General features: G+C 45.8%; 1 protein-coding gene across 3 annotated transcripts in view; it reads left to right on the forward strand.

Moving 5' to 3' along the window:
- Positions 1-25,434, forward strand: part of Garem1 (GRB2 associated regulator of MAPK1 subtype 1) — a 174,015-nt gene extending 148,581 nt beyond the window's left edge. The window contains exons 1-4 of one of the 3 annotated variants that reach the window (XM_060377630.1): positions 34-75; positions 1,188-2,357; positions 18,342-18,508; positions 20,338-25,434. In XM_060377630.1, the coding sequence (XP_060233613.1) occupies positions 49-75; positions 1,188-2,357; positions 18,342-18,508; positions 20,338-21,235 (2,262 nt within the window). In that variant the 5' untranslated portion in view covers positions 34-48 and the 3' untranslated portion in view covers positions 21,236-25,434. Of the gene's footprint in view, positions 1-33; positions 76-1,187; positions 2,358-18,341; positions 18,509-20,337 lie in introns of those variants that run through there. The other 2 variants (XM_060377628.1, XM_060377629.1) reach the window with 2 other exon arrangements.
- Positions 25,435-25,682: the final 248 nt, after the last annotated feature.

The following is a 25,682-nucleotide window of genomic DNA, read 5'->3' on the forward strand; positions in this document are numbered from 1 at the left end:
CTGATACATACCATTTCTTTTTTCTATTTATCTAAGATTTTTTTACAGATGATATGCAGTAGGAGAATAATACAGGTTCGTGTTATTTTTATTTTATGATTTATATTTTTATTTTTTATATTTCTTCCAATAAATGTGAATACTTTATGTATCATTTTTAAATGGAGAAACAAACCATTCTAGATATTTTGCTGTATAATGTGGTAGTAGATCACTTGTCTGGCTTGCTCAAAGCCCAGTTTCAATATCTAGCAACACACAAATATTTTTAATCCCTTGTCTCTTCCAAATTTTAAAAAATTTATTAATTAAGAAATTTTAAAAGGCAAAACTCCAGGAGAATTTTAAATAGCAAAAAAAAATTCTTCAGAGTTTATTAAAATGTTATTTATAATGGCAAAAAAATGTATTCTTAGTATTCCAAAATAATTATCCATCAGGTAGACCTCTTTGTGTTTACAGGTGGGAACCTGTTTTAATAATCCAATGTAAAACCAGAAATGGTGGCACACACCTCTAATCCTGGCACTTGGGAGATAGAGGCAGTAGGTGGCTTCAGCTAGCTGGTGAGTCTGGGGCCAGTCCCAGCTGTGTGAGGTCATAGCTCACAAAGACCAAGATAAAAAATAATAACAATAAACTAAAGTCTAACTTCATGCTGTCTTACATTAAAGGTCTTTTTTTCTTTAGCTAAGAAGCTATTGCTAGTTACTGGCTGTTAGGGGAGGGAGAGTCACCGTTCTTCAGGGGTATGATAACCACTGGTAAAGCCATCCACGCTGATAACCTCACACCCATTCCCGTGCAAGCAAGCCCAGTTAACTCCATGGGTTGTTTAAAAAATGAAAAAGATAAGAAAGTAGAAGGGACCACACTGGGAAAGAAGGGTTCTATAGAGAGTGAGTGGGGCTAAGAGAGAAGACGGAAGTGACTGATAAACATGCCAAAATTGACATGTATGAAGCTGTCAAAGAACAAAACGTTATTTTAAAACAGGAAACCTTTCAGCAGCGTTCGCCCACATCCCTCTCCAAAATAAAATATATATGTGACAAATAGAAGAATGTGGCTGCTGTTAGCCACGTAAATAAAAATGAATCATCCTCATTCAGCGTTAAAGGGGAGCACAGCGTTTGCGTGTGTGTGTTCATCCTCACTAATGTGGAATTCGGTTTATCGTGTCGTAGGTTGCGTCAGGTGACTGCAATGAAGACACTGAAGTTTACAACATCACCCTGTGTACGGGGGATGAGCTCACCCTAATGGGCCAAGCAGAAATCCTTTACGCGAAGACCTTCAAGGAGAAGTCGCGACTCAACACCATCTTCAAAAAGATTGGGAAGCTCAACTCCATCAGCAAGCTGGGGAAAGGCAAAATGCCGTGCCTCATCTGCATGAATCACCGGACCAATGAGAGCATCAGCCTTCCATTCCAGTGCAAGGGCAGGTTTAGCACCCGGAGCCCCCTGGAGCTGCAGATGCAGGAAGGGGAGCACACCATCCGAAACATCGTGGAGAAGACCCGGCTCCCCGTGAACGTGACAGTGCCCAGCCCCCCTCCCAGGAACCCCTACGACCTCCACTTCATCAGGGAGGGACACCGCTACAAGTTTGTGAACATCCAGACCAAGACAGTGGTGGTCTGCTGCGTGCTGCGAAACAACAAGATCCTCCCCATGCACTTCCCTTTGCACTTGACTGTCCCCAAGTTCAGCCTCCCGGAACACCTGGTGAAGGGAGAGGGGTGGCCAGAAACCCTAGTCCATCACTGGCTTGGTATCTGCCAAGAGCAGTTTGACATTGATGAGTATTCACGGGCTGTTCGCGATGTGAAAACGGACTGGAATGAAGACTGCAAGAGCCCCAAAAAGGGCCGTTGCTCTGGCCACAACCATTTACCCAGTTCCCTCAGCTACGCCCGCGACGAGCTCACCCAGTCCTTCCACCGGCTCTCAGTCTGTGTGTACGGCAACAATCTCCACGGCAACAGCGAGGTGAACCTCCATGGCTGCAGGGACCTTGGGGGAGAGTGGGCCCCTTTTCCTCACGACATCCTCCCCTATCAAGACTCTGGCGATAGTGGGAGTGACTACCTTTTCCCGGAAGCTAATGAGGAAGCTGGCATCCCAGGAAAGCCAGAAGTTCCCTATGAAGAGCTGTGGCTGGAGGAAGGCAAGCCGAGCTGCCAGCCTCTCACACGCTCGCTCAGTGAGAAGAGCAGGTGCGACCCCTTGAGAGGCTCCACGCGATCCAAATGTACGACCTCTTCTCTTCCTGCCCCTGCAACCCTGGGAGGCACAGTGAAGTCTTCAGAAATCGCCCTACCTCCACCTCCAGTGCCTCCCAAATCTGAAGCTGTAAGTCACGTGTGTGTGTGAGTGGCGTGCCAGTGTTTCTGTCTCTGCCCGGGCATCGACTCGTTTATTTTCTTATAAAACAAAAACACTTTCCAATTGAGGATCATCAGAATGAATAAATGTATTTAATTTGGAGTGGAGTGTGGATGCTAGCCCAGTTATTTCCGTAGGCAAGTGAGAGTTGTACTACATTGTGTGAGAACCTCTGAGAGCTTCTAACAGGCAATGATCTTTAACCTCGATTGGCTATTGCCTAGAAAACAAATTACAGGGAAGAGACAGCAGACCAGAAGCTGGATGGCCAGGAAAGGGGCAGTCATGACAGAGGTCTAAGGGACAGTGTCTAAACTGTAGCCCTGATGGTGGCCAGAAGGAATGAGCTTCAGCAAATGGTTTGTAGCTAGACCAACAAACTTCGCTGACAAAGTGGGAGTGCAGAGAGGAGGAAAGAGAGGAAGCAAGGGAAAGTGGGTTGTTCACGTGAAGAACAAGGTAGAGACTAGTGCTGTGTCTGAAGGAACTACATCCTCTGTGCTTGAGACAGGAAGCGGGGGGGGGGGGGGATGGAGGCCTCGGCATCTCCCATAATTCTCCTGTGTCCCTCAGATCATATCAAGACCAGACTGTGGGGGTGTTCTCATGGACACTCGTGCCACGGACCCAAGTGCCAAGTAGCTGTCTCTCTCTGCAGACCGTAACTCAGAGCTTGATGAGGTATCTGTCAGGTTTAGTGTAAAAAACATTGGTATAGGGGCTAGGTTTTTAACTTCGGCATTGGAGCCCATGCTTAGCATGCCTGTAGCCACAGCTGAATTCCCAGCATCACACACCCCCCACAAAAAAGTTAAAAAGTACAAACCGTAGGAAGGGCCTTTCTTCTGACCACCATCTTTGGTCCAGAGTCACTCTGTAGTTCTGCTTCTCAGGTTGACCTTTGCATCTTTTTCTGTCCTGAGGGAGAAAACCATACAGGCACCAATAATGACCCCACGAATTTGACAACATCTTTACTGTGTGTGTGTGTTCCCTATCTCTAGCAGAATTTTATTTTAATTTTACTCAGAGATTAAGAATGCTTGATGCTCTTGCAGAGGACCCGAATTCAGCCCCCAACACAAATGTCAGGCAGCTCATAACTGCCTGTAACTCTGGCTCCAGGGAATCCAATACCCTTTCTGGCCCATGATGCTATTCAGCTTTCCGTAGAAGATAACAAACAAAAAGAGGAGGAACCGTAGAAGAGATGGATACATGTGTGGCAGTTCAGAGCACAAAGAGAAGCTGCTGGTGGAAGGTAAATGAGAGAGGCCTTCCTGGAGATAATGGCATTTGAAATGAGGTCAGAGGATATGCATGAATTAGAAGAGCAGAGAGGCTGGGGGGAGGGACATCCCAGAGAAAGCAAAAGCAAAGATATGGATCCTGGGATGGCCTAACACAGAAGTTCTGCGGAGCTGCTTGGAGAGGTTGGATAGGGTGCCTGGGGGGCAGTCCAAAGGCTAGAGCCAGGATACGGGCAGCCTGAGGATTGGGGGACAGAGATGGCGGGGGGGGGGAATCTTTCTATCACAAAGGTCTCCCAAGAGAGGAAAGGCAGCTTTGGCTTCCCAGTTGCTGCAGGGCTGGACTGTGCTTTGCTTCCTACAGACCCTTCCAGGGACCTTCAGGCACAAGCCCAGAGAAACAGCTAAGCCCGACAAGAGATCCTAGACTATTGGCACAATTCTCTATGACTTGAGATCCTCAGACCTTATCTGCATGTCTGAGGTTCCATAAGGGTGCTCAAAAAGTAAAGAAGTAGCAATGACAGGGCACCCTTCCTGGCCAGCGCTGGACACCCTTAGTGATCTCAGAACTCAGCAGTGTGCTTGATGTGACGTCATTGTCGACCTTGATCTTTATCAGAAACACCACCTGGGTCTTTCCTATTGAACTATGCTCCTGCCTGGCTTGCAGTGTTTGTTGATTGACTGGTGAGTTCGCAAAGGTGATCACACCTAGGGTCAACCAGGTCTAGAATTTGGAAACTTAGCGTCATTTGGTTTTTATTTCTGTTGCTGTTTTGTGGCTGGCAAGGAAAGAACAGGAAAGTAGATATTAGGAAGACTCATCATGAGTACGACTGGAGCCTTGCCGACTAAGGACGATTGAGAGGTGGGGTTTTTTGAGGGGGAGGAGATGTTATCATTGTTTTGCTTTGTTTTATGTTTCTGTGTATTGTCCCAACTCATGTGTGGGTTTTTTGATGGACTTTGGTTACCTCAAAATTTCTTCATACCTGATGTACACATAATTTTCACAAATATTCACAGAGAGGAGCCTGGGAGCCCATTGCACATCCATGAGGTTGAAGAGGCTCCTGGGGTCTTTTGACAAGAATATGCGTTTTTGAGATTGCGTTGTGACTCTGGTGGGCGCTGCAACTGATTTTTGTCAAACGTTCTCGTCATGTGACTGATCTGAGACTGCTCAGAATTTGTAAACAGGGTAGGGTAGCTAACAAGATAATTTTTTTTTGTTCACGTACACAATTTTTACACTGCAATTTTTGTTTCAATAATCTGTGTCAAATCATTTGCATAAGACAACAGCATTTTTATCGTGACATAAACATTTTAACCTAATGGTACTTACAATAATTTCAAAAAGGAAATGGCTATGCTGTCTTTCCATCTTGATCTTGGATCTAAAAGAAAAAAAAAATCAGACTTAAGCTGGAAACTAAAAGCAAATGTCATGGAGAAAGCCCTCAGCCTCCTGTCCATGCAGTAGTTTCTCGTGACACAAGAGGCTTTTCTCAGCGTGCCCAGTGTTTATAAAACACTGTAAACACCAAGGCCGTGCTCTAAACACCTGAAGATCATTTGCTCTTAAAGGAAAACCTGGATATGTTTAAAGAAGCCTTTATTATTATTATTATTATTGGTTCTGTGACCATGAAATGAATTTTCCATTTTTAGTGTGTCGGGGGAACCAGAGAATTTCATGCTTCAGCTTATAATTTTCAAACAGGAGCTTTAATGGGACATAAATTCAAGTGCTCCCATAGAATTAAATGACAGTTTTGCCCTGGGTAGTTAGAGTGCTGGGAGAGTGACAGCCTTCCCATCCAATCACTAAAGTAGTGACCCCCAGAGTGGGGGGGACGGGTCCACCTCCAATTATTCATGCCTTCCAACTAAGCTCCACCTCCTGAAGAAGTTTCTATCACATCCCACGGCAGCCCTGCCAGCTGGGGGCCAAATGTTCAAGCATATGATCCTCCAGGAGACATGTCTCTTTCAAACCATAGCCAAAGCCAGGAGAACGCTTATCTGGAAAGTTGACCATCCCCACCCACCAGGAGCTGCCAAAACAGCAGAGCCATCAAAGAAAGACCGTGCCAAAGAAAGGAAGCAAGTCAGCTTGTAACTGCTGCTGTGGTGAGGCCCCATGGTCCGGTGCCGAACTGGGGCGCCTATCTGTTCAGACTGCTACCCACTGCTGCTAAGTTGTGACATTGTTGTGCTTTTTCTCTAGCGGATTCTGATAGTCTTTGTTTCTTTGAGTGAGCATGAGAACAGCTTCTTTCCCCTTCAGTAGACACGGCCGCTTAGAATTATGTCATGATCGTATTGCCTCTGCAAAGATGGCTCCTCAGAGTTTTTTAACAGCATGCTACCACTCACCCACACCTCTCTGAAGTAGAAGAGCACTCCTCCTGACAGGAGTGTCTCAGGGAAAAGCAAACAGGAGATGTCTAGGGGAGAAGGGATTCTGCCACTTTTATCCCTTAGAATTATTGCAGCAGAGCCCAGGCTAAGAAATAAGTTCACTGCAGGCCCTTTCAAAGTTCGCAAGAGGGCAGGCAAGAGGTGCTTGCCACCAGCCTAGACAACTTGACCTCCGTAGCTGAAACCCACATGGGAGGAGAGGACAACCAACAGTCATGACTTGTCTGACCCCCATGCTCGCATCATGGCGCACACACAAACATACAGACGTAACTAATAAATAAATAAATGGAATTTTTTATAAGTTTTGCAAGGATTCCTTCCCTGTGATAACCTGACAGGTTCTCTTTTCCTTTGACCCATGTATTTTTAATGAAAACATTCTTCGTTTCATAACATGGTGGGTCTCAATCCTTCACCTTAATTCCTGGCTACTGTCTGATATTTTTTTAATAATTTATTTAATTTTATTTTATGTGCATTGGTGTTTTGCCTTCATTCATATCTGTGTGAGGGTAGCAAGCGGATCCCCTAGAACTGGAGTTATGGACAGTTGTGAGCTGCCATGTGTGTGCTTAGAATTGAACCCCCGTCCTGTGTAAGAACAGCCAGTGCTTTTAACCACTGAGCCATCATTCCAGTCCTCTAATGTTTCTAACATTTACCCAGACACTTGACAAGGTCTTCAAGAACTCCTGTCTCTGTCTGTCTGTGCCCTCCTTTTCCCTTCCCTCTAGTGGCTAGCAGAAGTGCGAGGCCTGTTGTTTATCCGAAGGACTGTGAATCAAGACGTGACAGAGAGACTTGTACATCACTGTTTGCCACAGCACTGTTGACAGCAGCCAGGTTACAGAAACAGTCCACATGTCCAACAGTGGAGGGGTGGAGAAGGAAAGTGTGCTGTCTGTATACACTGGAAATCTGTGTAGCTATGAAGGACAATGTTATGCCATTTGCAGGAAAATTCATATCACTATAAATTATCATATTAGGGGAATTATCTGGTCTCAGGAAAAAACAGCATATGTTTTCTGCCACTTGAAGTTCCTAGGTTTTTATAGACAGCAGCATCCTGTCTGGGACCAGCACCATCCCTCTCTGCTGTTTGTTGGCACTGTCCAATCTGTAACACTGCTGAGAGGAGAACTCGGTGAGCTCTGGACTGAAGCCACCAACCTCACCCAGTTTCATTCACTGCAGTACCCGTGAGTCTGTCAGCCTTTCTGACGGACAGGGACGCTCTCGCAGCTGCTAAGAGACAGGGTGTGAGACTCTGAGTTGAAAGCTGCTCTCCGGGCCCGGTTGCGGTAGGTACTTGAAGAGACTGATTCCAAATGTAAGCTAGTGTCTGAGTTGGCCTCAGCAAGCGGAACATTCAGTAGGAAGGTGGAATGTACCTGGAGTCCTTTCGCCTCCAGTGGAACCCAGGCGAGCTCTGATCTCCACACCACAGGGCAGATCGTTAGAAGTAGCCATGCCTGAGAGCCCCATGGACCAGCATCCCCAATCTTAGCAGCTTTACACCTGGGCAAAACAGCGAGCCTTCCTGAGTCAGTTCCCGTGGGGACGATAAGTTCTGCACTATGTTATTGTGTTATACAAAGGGCCTGGCACGTCTCCTTAGCACTTAGTAAACATTCAGAATAAAAGCATCAATAATTGAATGTAGGATGGCCTCCAGCTTACAGCCTGATAGAAAGTGGTGTTAAAAGTTTCCAACAGGCTGGATGCCCTTGCAGCTGCTGTAGGCAGGGCGTGAGGGCTGAGCTATAGGATGGGAATGAAGTCACTCCTCATTTAGCAGTGGGAGTTACAAAGCTCATAATGAAACACCACAATGAGACTTAGAGGTGAGTTGAAAGCTGAGGCTCTATCCCCCACCCATCTTCCCTTGACTAGTGGATGGAGAGGGGAAGTAAGGCCCCCCTCTCCAAAGAGTCGGGAGGTTGGCCATGCACAAACGTGCATCTCCACAGCCAAGTTCAGAGACACAGCTCAGTGCCCACAGGAGCTACTCTCACTCATGCAACAGCACATGATCTAAAAATACGCATCACTTTAACCTGCTTCTCACAACACCTACTCCACAGGGTAAGTGTCTATCAGAATTACCTGGCAATGCAGTCATAAACTATGATCATAAAGAAAATGGTGAGAAACTGCACTTCCGCTTGGTACTCCAAAAATCCCACTTCAGTGCCATTTCAAGGGGCAGTTAAGGGGTAGGAAGGACTCGCGGTGCTTACATAAGTGTCCTGTGGATAAGTTTCAAGGAACTACTATTCCCAGCCCCTCCTGCAGAGCTGTCCGAAGCTAAGGTGTTATCTTCATTCCCCAGGTGCAGCCAAGCCAGGCTGTGATGTTACGAGCTCTTATAACCCTGGCACCATCACTGTTCCCACTCCCACCCCCACCAATAGAATTAGTACCAGGTTAAGAAAACACTATAAAAAAAAAAAAGTTGGTTTGAAACCAGGTGTGGTGGTGCAGGCCTGTAATCCCAGTGCTCACAGAGGAAGAGGCAGGACAGTCTCTGTGAGTGTGAGGCCAGCCTGGTCTACAAAGCAAGTCCAGGACAGCCAAGGCTACACAGAGAAACCCTGTCTTAAAAAAAAAAAGAAGAGAAAAAGAAAAAAAGAAAACTTGGTTTGTTGAAAAATAATTCAACCTCAGTTCTTTTATTTTATCTTTGCCCTCTTTCCCTTTATCAAATACAGGGCCAGTGAGATGACTAACGGTGCTTTCCATGTAAGGCTGACAACTTGTGTTCTGTTCCCAGAACTCATGGGAGAAAGAGGGAACCGACTCAGTCATAAAGTGTCCCCAAGACTTCCATGTGCACTCCATGGTGGATATGCACTCCCACTCACAGGCATAACATCACACAGACACACTACTTTTTTTTAATTAAAAAAATATGTGAATATTAGATAAGGCATTAAAAGGCAGGTTTCTTAAAGACACCGGATATATGAATATTCAAGTTTAAATACTGGAAATCCTTAAAATGAAAGCTGCAGCCTGGTGATCTTATAGCTCTATGCTGAAATGCTTGCTTAGTATGCATGAGGCCAGGAAAAAAACAATGCATGGAACTAATAATTTGCATGGAGCTAACTGCTCTACAATAGCCTCCATTCAAGATTCCACTAATTAAGAGGTCTCCTAGAACATTTGGCATTTAATTCATTTTAATTACAACTTTTGAGGAATACTTTGCAAGCAAGCCCATACCTGGGCTTTCATTCATTAATTGAAGAGATGACTAAATTAGTACGTTGTTTTGGTAGTTCTGAAGCTAATTGCCTTCCATTTCAGGTAGGTTGTTTTTAAACGAAATTTTATAAGCCAAGACTTTATAAAGACTTTTTTTCTCCTAATGTCCATTGGAACTCTCAGTGACAGCTAATAAAGATAATTATCATACTCTGGCGGGTAAGTCTTGTTTCAGACACACACTCAAGTGCCACTGTGTAAAGTCACCCTGACAAGGTTATGTGCTGTGCAATGATATATGTCCAATGTTATACTCCTTTCTCAGGAAAGTCTTTATCCTAAACCCCAGTGGCACCCTCGGTCTTAAACAGGGCTTCTTTACAAGCTACGCGCTCTTCTTACCTCCAGCTGAGTGACTGCAGCTTCCCCTCATAGTCACCCTTGCCTAAGGCTGGAATCTTGGAGACCTTCTCCCAGTAGGGTCTGTCTTAGACCCTCATTATGAGTATTCAATGAAATGAAGGGAAACACCACATTTAAGAATGAGATTTAGACTGTAAGTTGGCCTTCAGCAGTCAGTCCAGTGGAGATTCATTCATTGTGTTTCAATACGATAAAAGTTGCACTTCTGTCTGGCTGAAAATACCCGCTTATGGCTGTGTGACAGGGTTATGAACTCTGTATAAAAGCCTCTTTATAAATAAGATTTCTTAAGGCTGTAATGATTTTGTTATCTAGGAGAGGGAGTGTGGGAAGAAATGTTAAATACAGGGCAGAGAGTGTGCAGGGAAGGCAAGGTTACAAAGTTCAAGGCAGCAAAACTCCTTTCTTTGGGTTGCCAACATTGTCCTGAATTTGGCCTTCTCAGAGAAGAACACTCATGATGAAGGTGAGTCCAATTCTAGATCAAGCTCACTGCTAGCATATTTACTTTCTGAATTGTTGTCAATATGGAACAAAAGACTCAAAAGGAGAGGAGTCAATTCTCTTTAGTGATCCTTCACAGTTCCAGGCAGTGTAATCTACTAGCGGGTTGTGGGCCCGACACCACCACCACTACTGCACCTAGGTGTTGGGAGTAGATTTACACTGCCCCGTGTCTGCTTCCCCATGGGGTAGCCAGGCCACTTGTGCACCGAGGGAGGAAAGCTTAGCCAAACATGGGTGAGTGCAGTCAAGGGTCTCAGGGGACAGCTTTGCAAAACTGGCTCAGTTTGTTGGGGGAGGGGTTTTATGCACCTAGGGAGGTAGTCAGGGTCTCTGGGTTAAGGATTGTGTGGCCATGTGTTATTGGCCAGGGCAAGAGTGTTGGAAGATGCTTCATCTGAATACTCAGGGGCTGGGAAGGGACCTTGTAACATCAAACAAGTGAAGCCTGATAACTGTCGAGGTAGTAAGTTCTTACTAGGGTTGATGGTGGGGAAGCTGACGTTATGGCTCCAGGTTGGGAGGGGGTAGGTAGCCAACTCCTGCAGTCCTCATATTTGAGCTTTCTGGGGATGAAGCTCCCTAGACCCTTCCTTTGTAACCCTGGGCCATTACAGTCCCACAGATTTAGACTAAGTCTAAGGAGGTGTGACCATCAGCAGGTATCTCCAAACCCACTCTCTTCTCTTTTTTAGTCTTTTGAGACAGGTTTCTCTGTGCAGCCCTGGCTGTTCTGGAACTCACTCTGTAGACCACTCATTCTGTAGACCAGGCTGGCCTCAAACTCAGAGATCCACTTGCCTCTGCCTTCGGAGTGCTGGGATTAAAGGCATGGGCAACCACACCCAGCCACTCTCTTCTTACGGGCTGAGCAGCCACTGCTATGAAGTTGAATTTTTCCCAGAAGGAGAGCTAAAGGATGTTAAGCAAACAATTCGACATGCTGACGTGATTTGTTTTCTTTAGCTATCCCCTTGGTCAGTTGGAGTATTATTTCTATCCTAGAGAAGAGCAGGGAATTTACAGAGGGTTGAGAAACAAAGGCTTCCTAAGAAATGTCGTCTAACCAAAGTCTCACACACGTACCCATAGATACTTGAGGTGACTTTTATTTTTTGGTTTGGATTGGATTGGATTGGTTTGGTTTGGTTTGGTTTGGTTTGGTTTGGTTTGGTTTGGTTTGGTTTTTTTAGACAGGGTTTCTCTCTAGCCTTGGCTGTCCTGGAACTCACTCTGTAGACCAGACTGGCCTTGAACTCACAGAGATCCACCTGCCTCTGCCTCCCAAGTGCTGGGATTAGCACCACCACCACCAGGTGTTTTGTTTTGCTTTTGGTTTGTTTTGTTTTTATATTCTTTTAGTCCCAGAAATATTGGAGTAGGAAAAAGAAAACTTTCATAATTTGTGTAAAATACCACAATTGCCTATATGTAAGACTTGAATTTTTTATTGCACAAACATCCATATTTCCCAGCCTATTTTTCAACCATGTAGTAACCCACTTTGTACAATTAAGGTTCTCACAAGTTATTTTTAACATGTGGGCATTTCAAGAAAAAAAAATAGTCCCCCATTTTCCCCAAATGTTTGGTCCTTTATCCTGTTCTTGGGCAGATACTCTCAGGACTAAACAGAGCTATAGCAGTGGCAGTTTTGAAGGGTAGGGAGGGTTAAACACCCATTCGTGGGAGGCAGGAGACCAAGCCTAACTTTCCAGGCCGTCTTCAGAAGTCAAGGAAGCAGCCCCTTCCCATAATGCACTTGACTGAAGTTGTGTGTGACTGCCTCATGACTCCGCTTACTTAAAACACGGAGCCCTCCATGCTGTTAGATGCATTGGATCCTCACGCCAGCTGATTGAGGGGTATTTTCCTGCTGTGGTGTGGCCAGCAGTGGCATGGCAAAGGCCGACAGCACTGAGGGTATGTGTTCATTCTCCCTTCCATCCTCATAAGTGAGAGTTCAGCACATACGGTCCCACGGATGTGTGTGACATGGCCAGGCACAATTCTCATGTTTCTTTCCATTCAAAAAGAAAAATTGTTCTTCCTCCCGTTCAGATCCCCTTTCTAACAAGTGGTCCCTACTCCTTCCTTTGGGGCCATTACCGGAAGCGAGTGGTGTATCTCACTGACGCCACTCTCTCCTCTCCTTCTGGCTTCCACTCATTGGAATCTGCCTTCTGTGCCTTTCACGTCGTTCAAGCCTCATTTGCTAAGCTTGCCAGTGACCCGCTGACTGCCCACGTGGCGTCCTTTCTTCCACATCCTCATGGCTTCCTGATACCCTAATCTTCCCCCATGGTACTTCTGCATCTTCACACCGAACCTCTGTCTGCAGTCTCCCCTCTCTTGGCTCCCCTCATTCCCTCTGCTATGAGTCTTCTCTTCTGATGGCACAATGCAGTCACCTGTTTTTCTCTTCTGTCTTTCCCATGGGACCTCAGCCCTCTTCACTTCTCAGTGTTATCGCAGTGCCACCAGAACTTCCATCAACTACAGGGTCTAGTCCAAGCGGTATTTTCAGCCTTGAAGGTCGTGGTTTCTCCTAGCCCTCTGTGCCTGCGGTTCTGTCTCTAATGAACAGTGCCAGTGTCTGTCTCATCATCCGCCCTCCCAGAGCAGAGCATCGCTGTGCCTGTCAGATGTTAGACGTGGGTTAGATGTACCAGGTAACTCCATCATGCTGTCCAAGCCTTTATCACTCTCCTAATCCTGCTTCTCGAAGACCTTCTCACTAAAGTGTCCTATGAATTTATCCTCCTGCTATCTTGAATAAATCCATGGTGTTTCCACAAACATCTGCACGTATTTCTATTAACACACTTACCAATCTGTATCTTAATTGTATTTGTTTCCCTTCCTCACAGCTAACTCCGCAAGTTACATATTTTTGTATACTCAACCCAACCTCAGTAATAGGTACTACAAGTATTTTAACTTCTAGGTAGAAAAAAAATGAGCTTAACAATATATAGGGAAAGAGTCATTAAACTCTGAGATACTAGACGGTCGCTATTAGCGCTTAGGATAGACACCTGTTACAGTTTTCTTCAAATTCTCACTAATAGATGTTTCCTGTGAATTAGATGGCAGGAAATTGAGTGTATCTCCCTATGCCACATAGGCTCTGAAAGAACAGCTCATCATCTCTGCCATTTAACCCTTGCCATCATCTATGTAAATACCAAGAAATAGTGACACAACAGTATTCGTGACATATATTTGATAAGACGCTGAGATTTCAGAGGAGGAAAGACTCCTGGAAATTAAGGCTCTGGGCATGGACAGGAGCCAGCTTTCACACTGTCACCTGGATCCGTATTGTGTCCTCTGGCTTTTGCTTAAACAGTAGGAGGCTGGTGCTGGGAACATCAGAACATCCAGATGTCTCCTGCAGATGAGCAAAGGTCACCCATAATCTGATGGATGGATGGCCACATTCACCTTAAAACAGAATGTTGTCTCTCAGGTAGCCCAAGATTAGAGTTTGTTCCTGGAAACACAGGCACCTTGTTGCCAATTGAAGCTCAGCTTTAAATACTGAAAACAAGCCAGACCACCCTCCCCTACAAGGCGCAGTATCGTGTCTTACATGCTTACAGAGGAGAGGCAGGGCAGCACAAGTCCTTTAATCGAAGTGGATCTACCAATCAGATCCTTGTTGTGAAAGAATAGTGGGGGGCGGGGGATGGCACAGAAAGAGGAAGAGGAGTCTAGGGAACAGCCAAAAATATGGGTCAAAGCTAGTTCGTAAAGGACTCAGCGGAAGACCAGACAAGGCTGGCCTTCATCCACTAGGCAAGAACACAGTGAAAGCCGCATGCCGAGACTTCCAGAAGGAATGCGCTAGACACATGTAGCTCTCAAAAGTGAAATTGAATATGAGAGAAAGCAGGAAATAGGCTGCTTGACCCGCCCGGCCCTGCCAGTTGCCTTTTATTGCCGGATAAAACTCATTTACAGCACAGCTACCTTCTTCTTGCATATAAATGTCTTGTGTTGAATCAAAGCAAAAAGCAAAGAAGAGTAGGATGATAGCTGGCATGAAAGACCATAAGAGGCAATAAAAGAAATAAGAGGCACAACCAACCCTCACTATTAATAACTTCCAAGTGCCAGAATGTATACATCCCACCAAAGCGTGTAAGCCTTTCCGTAAAACGCCGTGAAATAAGGCCATCAGAGAAGCCACAGCTGCAGCCCACGCTGAAAGTGCCCATCCTCAGAGCTGTGGCTTCCCGGCCGCCTCACCCACCCAGGACTGCCCTTCCTGCTTGGCTGGGACAAGCCCCTCATTCTCTGCCTCTGCAGAACGATGCTTGCAATCCCTGCCGAGGAAAAGGTGTCGTGAGTCATACCCAGACTCCTTTCAGGAGTCCTGTGGAAGGTCCCAATGCTGCCTGGGTCTCAGATTTCATTTTAAAGTTCAACTGTAAACCCTGTTAGCCACAGCTCCCCTCACAGCAGGCTCCAACATCTACACATGCTTCTTTTCACTGTCCACCTCCACCTTGTCCATGAGGAGCCCTCAGGACTGCCCAGCTATGAAGGCGCTGTCCCAACAGCTCCCGGTGCCTTTGGCCATAAGAACAGGAAGCGGGGACACCGTCGGGTCACATTCAGCTGCACGTGGCTGCTTCTTTGAGTTCCAGTGTTAAGGTCAGCCAATTATTTTTCATTGAAATGCACTTGATAGTGGGCATCTCAGCACACTGCCCCTGCTAGGTGAGGTAAGCCATTCCTGATGAAGTATCATACCCAATGACTGACTCTAAAATGTAGACTAAATTGAATTCATCACTAATCTTTTTTTTTTTTTCTTCACATTTCACTTAATTCTGATATTGAGAAGAAATCGTTTATTTTGAACACTTGACACATTGACCGGTCCCTCTTAAGAAAAGGTGGCCCCCGTGGTATCAGCTCAACAGTCCCCCCACATACACACACACAGCTCTCCAGACTTCACTGCTTATGGGATTTCTTTCTGTAGTTGTCCACCACCATCCCCTGTTTATTGGGGGGAAAGGGAGAGTTGGTTTTTGAAACAGGGTCTCACTGTGTGGCCCTAGTTGGCCTGGAACTTGCTCTGTAACCAGACTCACAGAGATCCGCATGATTTGTCTCCAAATGCTGGAATCAAAATGTATACCACCTTTTAATTTTTTCATTAATTTTTATTAAAATATAATTAAGGGACAAAGATCAGAGGTTAAAAGCACTCTCTGCTCTTCCAGAAGACCCAGGTTCTATTCCCAGCACCCACATAGTGGTTCATAGCCAACTATAACTCCAGTTCCAAGGGATTCAATGTCCTATTCTTACTTTCATGGGTGCCAAGCACACATATGTACACATATATACATGCAGGCAAAATATTCATGTAAAATAAAATGAATAAGTCTAATAATAAGTAAAAACATAATTGTTTCCCTCCATTTCTTTTTCTTTTTCCCTTCAACGATCCCATTCCCTGTCAAATTCATGGCCTCTTTGTCTATAATTGTTATTGTTACAAATATATATATAAACACACATATATAAATACCCCCCGCTGATTACTTTTCATGTTGCTTGCATGTACATGGTTTCTGAGCTGACCACCTGATATTGGATAATCCTTTGGGGAACTCTTCCCTGGAGAAAGATTACTCCCACCCTTAGTTGCCTGTAGTTTTTTATATGAACGCAGAACCCCATAATATTTACTCCTTCTACTTTAGCTTGTCTATTTGGTGGTGTCCTTGTTCATGTCTTGTTTAGGCGGCCATATTGTTGAGCTATCATAGGTGTAGCTTCCTTGTCATTTCTAGGAGAAGATCTCCCAGCAGATGTCCAGGTTCTCTGGCTCTCATAGTCTTTCCACCTCCTCTTCCAAAACAGTTCGTGAGCCTTAGGTGCAGGGGTCGTGCCACTGATGACCCTTCAGGATGCATCCTCTACGTGATCAGTCATTCTCTGCATTGTGACCAGTTGTGGTCCTGTAGTCGTCTGTATCTGCTGCAAAGAGAGCTTCTTTGGTAAGGGATATGCTTCTGCAGCACACCTGATTTTAAAGACTCCAAAACAGAAAACTTGCTCTAGCCGTTGAGGAGGAAATTTCCTGACCAAGTATTTAGCTGTAACTTGTAGATCCGCTTGAATGAAGAGCTCTCTTCTTCCCAACCCAGTGCCAGGGCTGAGGACTCTGTGGACAGAAGCAGAGACCCCTGGGCTTTTGCCGAAATACAGTGATTGATGCTCTTTAAATCACTCTCAATGGTAGGGTATACTTGTAGTCCCAGCATTTTGGGAGGTGCAGGCATACAGATGGGTTCAAGGGCATCCTTCAAAGTACATACCCGAGGCCAGCCTGGGCTACATAATAATTCTCTCTCAAAAAATTAATTTAAAAAAAATATTTTTTCCTTCTCACTTCAATCAAGGTCCAAGGCACTAATCTTGAGCATATGGCTTGCTTTTCCAGCTGATTTTCTTTGGCAAGTGAAGCAGGCCTGGGACTCCAGTTGGAGGCCCAGCATGCACTCAAGAATGAAATATATTTATCATATGAGCCTGTTCATTTCATCTTCAGCATCCTCATCACCAAAGCTGCTGGACACTTGCTATTCCATTGTCCCCAAGACAAGTTGTTGAGGGAAAGAGTGAGAGAAATGCAGGGAACACAACCTAAAAGCAGGTGGAGATAGCTCAGAACTCAGCGTTTTTAACAGACCCCTGAATAGGCCATGGTTCAGGGTGGACTAGCACAACCAGGCATCAAGTGCCCCCTGCTGTCTAACTTGGAGAAGATCATGCCAATTATCACTTCATGACTCAGAATGGTATTCTTTCGGGAAAGCTTCTGGGACTGGAGAGCCAGCTTAGGTAAGAACAGCCCCTTGCTAAAGCCCTGGGTCATCCTGCGTCACAGATCATTCCCAGTGTGACGACGAATGGAGGTCATCTGGCTGGGGTAGCTTTTCATCAGTAAAAGTTCTGGAATTGCAGTGATTCCTCATTGCTCCCTCTACAGCTGTGTGGATCCTGGACCCGTAGCATAGCATTCACGCTGGAGCTTGTTAGAAGTGCAGACATAGTAACTCCTGACTGTAATCTCAACTACCCAGTTAAGAAGAAAAGGCAAAGAAAAACAAGCTGGGAGCTTTCTTGAGGCTCCTGTGTAGCCACGGCTAGCCTCAAACTCATGGTATTCCTCCTGCTCTAGCCTTCTGAGACCTGGGATTACAGACATGAGCCACCTTGTGTGTGGCCTCAGAGAACAACTTCAGGAAGGGCTCGTCATTTACCTGCTAAAATATCTACCTAGCATGTTGAGTCCTGAGTTCAGCACCATAAAAACAGACAGGAAATGTCAACTCCCAGGTCCCAGCCTGGTCTCCTAAAGTCACATGTGCAGCTAACCAAGGTCAGCGTTAATTCACACACGCTGATATTTGAGAGGCACCAGGCATACTGCCGGTGGAGCCCTAACCCTGCAGAAGGCCCACATTTTGGCCCTGGAGGCTCAGTGGGTAAAGGTCACCAAGCCTGATGACCTAGGTTTAATCTCCAGGACCCACACGGTTGAAGCAGAGAACTGACTCCCATAAACTGTCCTCTGACCTCCAAATAGATACTATGGAGCAGCTCGCACATCACGCACATCCAAGTGTATGCGCACACACAAAAGCAGTTCAAGTCCACATTCCCAAAGGTCGGGTCAGACTGGATGCTGTTTGGAAAGTGAACAGGGCTCCCTCATTGTCATGACTGACGCCCTCACCGCCTCCCACATCCACGTCTGCTCCATGCATCCTTGCATCTCTCAAGCTTTTACTTCCCACTTCTTGCTGTATTTCCACAGAAGCTGACATCCACCACACACTTTCCTTCTACATCAGTCTGTTCCCGGCAGTTTGTGGCAGGTGCGCACGCACGTGTGTATGTGTATGCACGCACGTGTGTCCTGCTTACTCACGACCTTTAATACACCGTTTAATACACCGTTTATCTAATACTGCAGATACTGACCCTGCAAGATGGAACTCTGCTCCCAATCCCACCCTCACCCCTTCACCTTCACCCCCAATCCCTGCCCGAGTTTCATCTGTTGCTAACCTGGAGTGTTCTTTTCCCACACCAGGTCAGGGAAGAATGCCGGCTCCTCAACGCCCCGCCTGTTCCACCCCGAAGCGCAAAGCCTTTATCCACAAGTCCCTCAGTCCCTCCTCGCACGATCAAGCCAGTTCGGCCACAGACTCGCTCCCCCAGCCCCACCCTGTCCTACTATTCTTCCGGGCTGCATAACATGTAAGTTCCTCCTGTCAGAACCCACAGCAGCCCGCATCCTCACCGTCAAGTTCATGGGCCCTGTGGTCATCATCTAGCAGCAGAGTGGGAGAGGAAATGTTTGCCTTTGCAAAATAATTTTAAGAAGAGGACCTAAAACCCCTGCTCAGATTAGCCCATAGACTTAGTCTCCAAGTGGGGTCCCAAGTGAGGGGAACAGGGACCTTCCCAGACATAAACTCAGTGGCTACCTCTTTGATCACCTCCCCCTGATGGTGGTGCAGCCTTGCCAGGCCACGGAGAAAGACAATGCAGCCAGTACTGATAGAACTGATAGGCTAGGGTCAGAGGGAAGGGGAGGAGGACCTCCCCTATTAGTGGACTAGGAGAGGGGCATGGGAGGAGAAGAAGGAGAAAGGAATATATAGGGAGGAGGCCACAGCCGGGATACAAAGTGAATAAATTGTAATAAATAATAATAATTATTAAAAAATAATAATTTTATAGAAAGATATAATTGGACCACTGCTCGTTTTGACCTTGGGTAGAAGAGCTGGTGTCTCGATAAGGAAAGATGCCACAGGGGTCTCTGAGAAGCCAAGGAAGGCTCCCCTCTTAGATGCAGTGTGTAGACTGCTATTGCTTCTCAGAAGCCAGTTCTGGTTCTTTCCACCTTGACTCTCACACAAGCAGACAGCACTTTTTACCAGGACCTCAAACCCAAAGGCTCCCCCTGGCCCTCTGCCCTGAACTTGAACAAAACAAGACTCCCTTGGCTGTGTCTACAAAGACCCTCCTGCCATGGACTCTCCAGAGCCATGAGCTCTTCTGAGACACAGCCTGCTTCATTGCTGGCAAAAGTGAATCGTTTTTAAGGAACTCTGTCTCCAGGTAACTTTCAACCATCGTTTGTATAGAGAAACAAAACAGACCAGCCCTGCCTCTCAGAAAACACTGTCAATCTTCTGCAAAAGGAAGTGCCCATTTCTTCTGCTGTTTCCTGAGACGTGAGCTTTGCTCCCCACCACCCTGACCACCCACCTTTCAGCATATTTTGGTTCCACTGTGAGTCGCACAATGTGAAAATATGGCCCCCTAACCTGTGCTCTTGAAGTTGGAAGACTTTGCAGGCATTTTATGTTTGATTTGGTTTGTTTTTTGTCCTCTGGACATTAAAATTCTTATGCCATGTATACAACTCTACTGTTCAAAAACCAGGGCCAAGGTAGGCATTTTACTGGAAGCATTTCCTCAGGTATTGTGGACATTGTTGATGAGGCCACGTCATTATCCTTGCATGCATGTATGAGTTACCTGTCACCACCCTGCCTGTCACCCTGGCCAGTGCAGACATTACTCTGCAGTGTTGGCCCAGAGCGTGGTGTGGAAACTTTTCTCAGCGTGAAGGTTCAGGCACTTAGGAACAGTACTTCCTTACTAGCTAGAATATACATGTTTATGTGCGCACATACACGATTTTTTATCTCTACTACGTTTTAAATCATTATGTACATATCCACAGGTACAAAGAACTTTACTAACTTTTTAAAAAGCAGGTAGTTTATTGAATTCAAAGATAATATATATATATATATATATAGAGAGAGAGAGAGAGAGAGAGAGAGAGAGAGAGAGATAGATAGATAGATTCCTAACTGCCCTGTTCACCTTAGAAATAACATCTGTGACTAAGGACAAGCTTGGGGTTTGACTCTTTTTAGACAGGGTCCCACTCTGTAATCCAGGCTGGCCTGGAACGCACAGAGATCCACCTACATCTACCTCCCACGGGCTAGGGTTCGATTATTTCTTTTTTCCTAATTCCCCTTTCTGTTTGTTTGCTTTTTAAGCAGCGTCACTCAGAGTGACACAAGTCCTCCTGACAGTGCTCCCGTTTCCTGCTACCCCTGCAACCGAGCGAAGAGGGACTCTGTGGACCCCAAGTCCCCATTTGGAAGCCCTGCTGCCGAAGCTCTGTCCTCCCGGCTCTCGTGGCCCAACCATTACTCGGGAGCCTCGGAGAACCAGACAAGGAGTGACTTCCTGCTCGATCCAAGCAGGAGCTACAGCTACCCCAGACAGAAGACACCCGGCACACCAAAGAGAAACTGCCCAGCCCCCTTTGACTTCGATGGCTGCGAGCGCCTGGAAGGCCCGCCCAGCACGGCCTCCACAGAGTTCAGCAGCGCTGTCTCCAGTTGCCCCAAGTCGGCCAGCTACTCTCTGGAGAACTCCGAGGACAACTCCCTTGCAGCTGGCATGACCAAGCAGAGCGTCTCCTGCCCTGCCTTACCCCCAAGGGCCCCAAAGCCAGTGGAACAGAAAGCCACCCCGGAAACATCTCCTTTGCCTCTGAAAATTGACGGTGCTGAGGAGGACCCCACAGCAGGGTCGTTGGACCTCTCCGAGGACCAGTATTTTGTCAAAAAGGGCATGCAGGACATCTTCTCTGTCTCTTACCCCTTCTCCTCTCCGCTCCACCTCCAGCTGGCCCCCAGGTCCTGTGGGGACGGTTCCCCGTGGCAGCCACCTGCCGACCTATCAGGACTCTCCATAGAGGAAGTGTCCAAGTCCTTACGGTTCATTGGTTTGTCTGAAGACGTCATAGCCTTCTTTGTCACGGAGAAGATCGACGGGAATCTGCTTGTTCAGTTAACAGAAGAAATCCTCTCGGAGGATTTCAAACTAAGCAAACTGCAGGTGAAGAAAATACTGCAGTTTATCAATGGCTGGAGGCCCAAAATATAGCCAAATGGCCCCAGCCGGCATGAGATGGAGCTGCGAAACGTGTGCTTAGAAAGGGTGGGCTAGGACACAAATTCATGTTTTTTGCACTAAAACAAAACAAAACAAAAAAAAACAAAAACCCTTCTTTGTAAATAGAGATAAGAGAAAGTCTTACTATGCAGATTCCATTTCTGAATGGTGAACAGGCTATTTTGTACATCAATAAAGATGCTATACAGAACACTCATAGGTGTGCCTTGTACGTCACTCAACATTCAACAGCTGCTAGAAGAACTAAAGTCATACCCAGAGAACTTGTTTCTAACCCAGTAGGTCTTTGCAAAGGCATGGTATTTATTACAAAACAGCCAAAGCTGAAAGACGCAAACACTCGTGAGCAGTCCGCTTCCTCCGGGAGTCAACGGTCGACAGCTAATTGTCTTCTGCAGCTTGCTTTGCTTCCTGACAGTTGTTTTACTCTTGTGCCTGACAATGTTAGTGGTGTGGAATGACACTTTAATGATCCGTGCTTGGTGGAGATCTTTTTATCAAAAGGCATTTTCCAAATACCATGTTGTGATGGAGGATATGGCTGATGTCCTTGGAAATGACAGAGATCATGACCATTACATTTGATCTGTTACCGCTGCTAGTTTTATTGAGCAGAGAAAAAAATAATGGGAAAAAAAGGTATGTGTGTGTATGCAATACACACAGATATGTTTAAATGTAATTTTTTAATCTGATATTTTAGATAACATCTTTTTACTTTCTAATATCCATTGAGATTTCCAGGCCTTTAACTGAGTGGATCCTGTCAAGAACAGCTGGCGGAATGATTCCAAAGAGTCTCAGAACCTGAGCTTTCCATCCATGAAAACTCGGAAGCAATCAGGAAAGGTTCTGTTGAATTTAATGTGGTTTTTAAGCCTGTGGGAGGGCTGATTCTCACAAATCCGTGCTGGCATTTGGGGAAATGACAGCTACTTTGGAACCATCATCCTTTCCTCCCACGTGCCCTGATGAGAGATCTGAAAGAAAGCATTTCCCCACACATGAGGTCTTCTCAACACGCCCCTTATGTTAGGAAACCTTGTGACCCAGACACACCACCTCCCTCCAGAGCGTAGACACCATATCTCTGCACTGATTCCTGAAACATCAAGAGTCCCTGCTAGTTCCATAGACCAGCTTTTTCTACTCTTCTAAAAAATAACTAGTATTATAATTACCGTACTCTGATTCCAAGATTTCCAAAACGTGTCTAAGAATTTTGGATTAAATACCCCCCTTGCTCTTGACTGTTTGAAGGCATATAACCTCAAAGAGTTCCAGTTTTTCTGAGCACCGTATCCTCCATACAGTCACGGAGTCTGTCCCCAGATTCTAAGTTGGCAGACATCCGGTTAGCAGGATGCACACCCAAGCCCTGAGGTGAGAATGTTTGGCCACCGGGAGTCAGTATATCCTGAAGGGATGACCCTATTTTATCATGTCTTCCTCTTCACCCAAAAAGAAATAACTGTTTAAAGCAAAACCCAGCAGTTCAAGGTTCGCAACTATATGAAGTATGTCATTATTTCTTGCCACTAGAGAGCTACTTAATTCCATCTTGTGATCTAGAGTTGAGATGAATTGGTACCCAGTCCAATTTCTCATCTCTGATCTCATTAATAAGAAGGAACCACTTTTCTCCCTTCCTAACATATACCCCAAATGTAAATACCACACTGCAAGTGAGAAAAATAGGTGACTAGAGTGCTACAGGAGTCACTAATGAGCCTGAAGTTTCTGTACTGCCCTCTCGCACCCAAGACTCATGAAAAGCCTGTTTCAGGAAGTGGCCCTCTATGAGGGGAACCAACTCCTTAGAAAGTTAACCTATCCAGAGAAAATGGACTTTTCTTCATGAAGACAGATCACAGTGGAGACACTGCGGGTCCCCGCCCACGAGTGCTTTCTTTCTTCAGCACTCTGCACTCAGCACTTGGCCGTGATTCTCAAACTCAGAGGCAAACCCCGGGGCTTGTTTGCATTTACTGTGAAGGCTGCCCGATGTGAACAGCTGGCTCCTTTTTGTCTTTTTGCAAGAACCTTGCACAAAGTGAGCTTGTCAACCTTCTTTCCGTTCATTTGCTTTGGTCCTGGCACCCTCATGCCAGGTCTGCGCTGACTGGGATCCTGGAGCCTCCCTTAGAGCAAGGGTTGTTCTTGGGGTCAGGCATTCACTGTCCATTCAACGAGTACCTTCTGTGTACCAGACCCAAGGCTGAGAAAAGACCTGACCCCTGCCCTCCTAGAGCTCAACTCAGTTGTCTCAAAATCACAGTTGCTGACACTGTAAATCTGTAAGTGTGCATGAGAGACTGTGACATTTTCCTGGAAGCTGGATGTATGGAGGGTGATATGTGTCCTGTCATGAAGGAGCCCACAGATGGAAGCAATGACAGGCTCCTCTAAGACATACAAGAAACACCCCAAGACACTAACACTTGGAATACATTAAAGGAAAAAAATGCATCTGTCTCCCACTGTCTCCTATTTTGTTTTACTGAGTTGGAATTTTTTAATGATAATCAGCACTGGCATTTCTAAAAGCCACAAATAAGTATAATTGCCCTTTCTGAGCTGACAGTGTGTGGAGGATCCTGACTAGACAAGGAATTCATAAGCCAGAGAGAAGCGAAGCAGGCTATAAAGAGCAGAAGGTGGATACAGCCCTTGCCTTCCGAATCCCACAGTAGAATCTCCTCCAACCAGCCGTATCAAGATAATACCTCCTTTTGTGGCAGGTTCCCTACAATCCATGTAGGGAACCTGTGTGACCATGGTACCTGTGGAGAAGTGCTGTCTAAACAGGATCCTTGGGGGAGTCCTTAAGCTGATGGCTAAAGCCATCTTCCTGCCCCTCCACTGTCAGAAAAGAATGTGTCAGCAATAAGCCAAGCCAAGCAGCTACAATGTAAAATACGAAGTCAATTCAGAGAGAAAACTCAAGCGTGCGCCACCAGTTCCTTCACAGAATCTTCCAAACGCCTGCAAGTTCTGTCTTTCAGTTGAACTGCTCAAGTTTATGAACTGTGAAATGTCCGCATATACTCTCAGCCCACACACAACACCATTCAAATTTATGAAGTTGTATCAAACTGCCCATTCGGCTAAATTGCAGTGTTTATTCTTGTCCTGCAGAAATGCCACAACCTTTATGGGAAATGTGACAATCCATTGCAGCTGATCAGATACACACATAAACACTCATATTGCCAAACCACCTGCATCCATCCACTTCCTTGTGAGGTTCAGGGGGTGGGGGTGGATGGATGCTTCCGTTTTCCTAGGGCTTTGTGTAATAACTCACTAAGCCTCCTGCCTAACTTCTTGGAAGTACATATCCCCAATAACAAACTAGGAAACAAATAGTTCTCCAAAGAGTCCAGCAAACTTAGGCTGCAGTCTACCAAAAAAGTTAACATCTATTGGTGGACACGTGAGGCTTGAGAAGCATGGCCATCATGTGGATTTCTGTTGCTTTTCTACAAATCTGAAAGCTGCTGAGGCAAGAAGAATTGAAGACCCAGAGAGCACATGGTGGAAAAGGGCTTTGATTATACTGCGGGTTTGTAACGTAGGACTCTTGGGGCCGTATCGTGTCAAGTCACATTTCTGAGTTTTCGAGAAGTCTCGATTTATGCTTTGCCTCGTTGTGATAGGCAGAAACAGGTAAACGGGAGTGTGTTTCAAGCTAGGCGCAAACGTCTGTAGTTGTGCCCCTTCGTCCACCTCTGAAGCTATGCATTTCGTAGTAAAGCTTAGCAGATGGTGAGCTCCCTTGGTTTACAGTCTTCTGTAGGACTGGGCTCGGATAATTCCCTCGCTACAAACCTGTCCTCCGGTTTTCATATTATGATCCATTTGTAATATTCTCTCAGCTAAGACTTTAAAAGAAACAAACAAACTCAAGAACCTGGGGAGTTTCCTTCACGTCAATGGAAGTTGTATTTTCTAAGAATTTGGAAGTCTCTGTACAGTTTCCAGGCTGGGAAAAACAGTGGGTTGCTAGCTCCATGTCGGCAGTTAGCTGTGTTGCTTTCCAGAGAATTATTTAATGGGCCCAATGTGTACCTCAAGATAAATGCAGTATATTATGTCAAAAAAAAAATCCATTGTCTGTTGATTTAAATGGTTCCGAAATGTCTATAAATAAAGAAATTTTCAAGGTTGTTCCTGCAGTCTTTCCTGAGTGAGTCAGACGTAATACTGACTTTTCAAAGGCCTCATGGTCCAGCCCCTCAGGCATGGGGAACTAGAAAGGGATTTCGAATGCCACAGGCCCCATTCTGAATTACAAGTTAGAAGACAAAAGCTGTGGCTCATAGGAGCTGGTAGCCAGGCAACCCCATGACATTCAGAGAGCCCAGTACCTGTGTGGTCAAAAGGCGGAGACAAATGCAGATGCTGTTTCCGTGTG

This window comes from Meriones unguiculatus, chromosome 2 (genome assembly GCF_030254825.1).
Source record: "Meriones unguiculatus strain TT.TT164.6M chromosome 2, Bangor_MerUng_6.1, whole genome shotgun sequence".
NCBI classification, from domain to species: Eukaryota; Metazoa; Chordata; class Mammalia; order Rodentia; family Muridae; genus Meriones; species Meriones unguiculatus.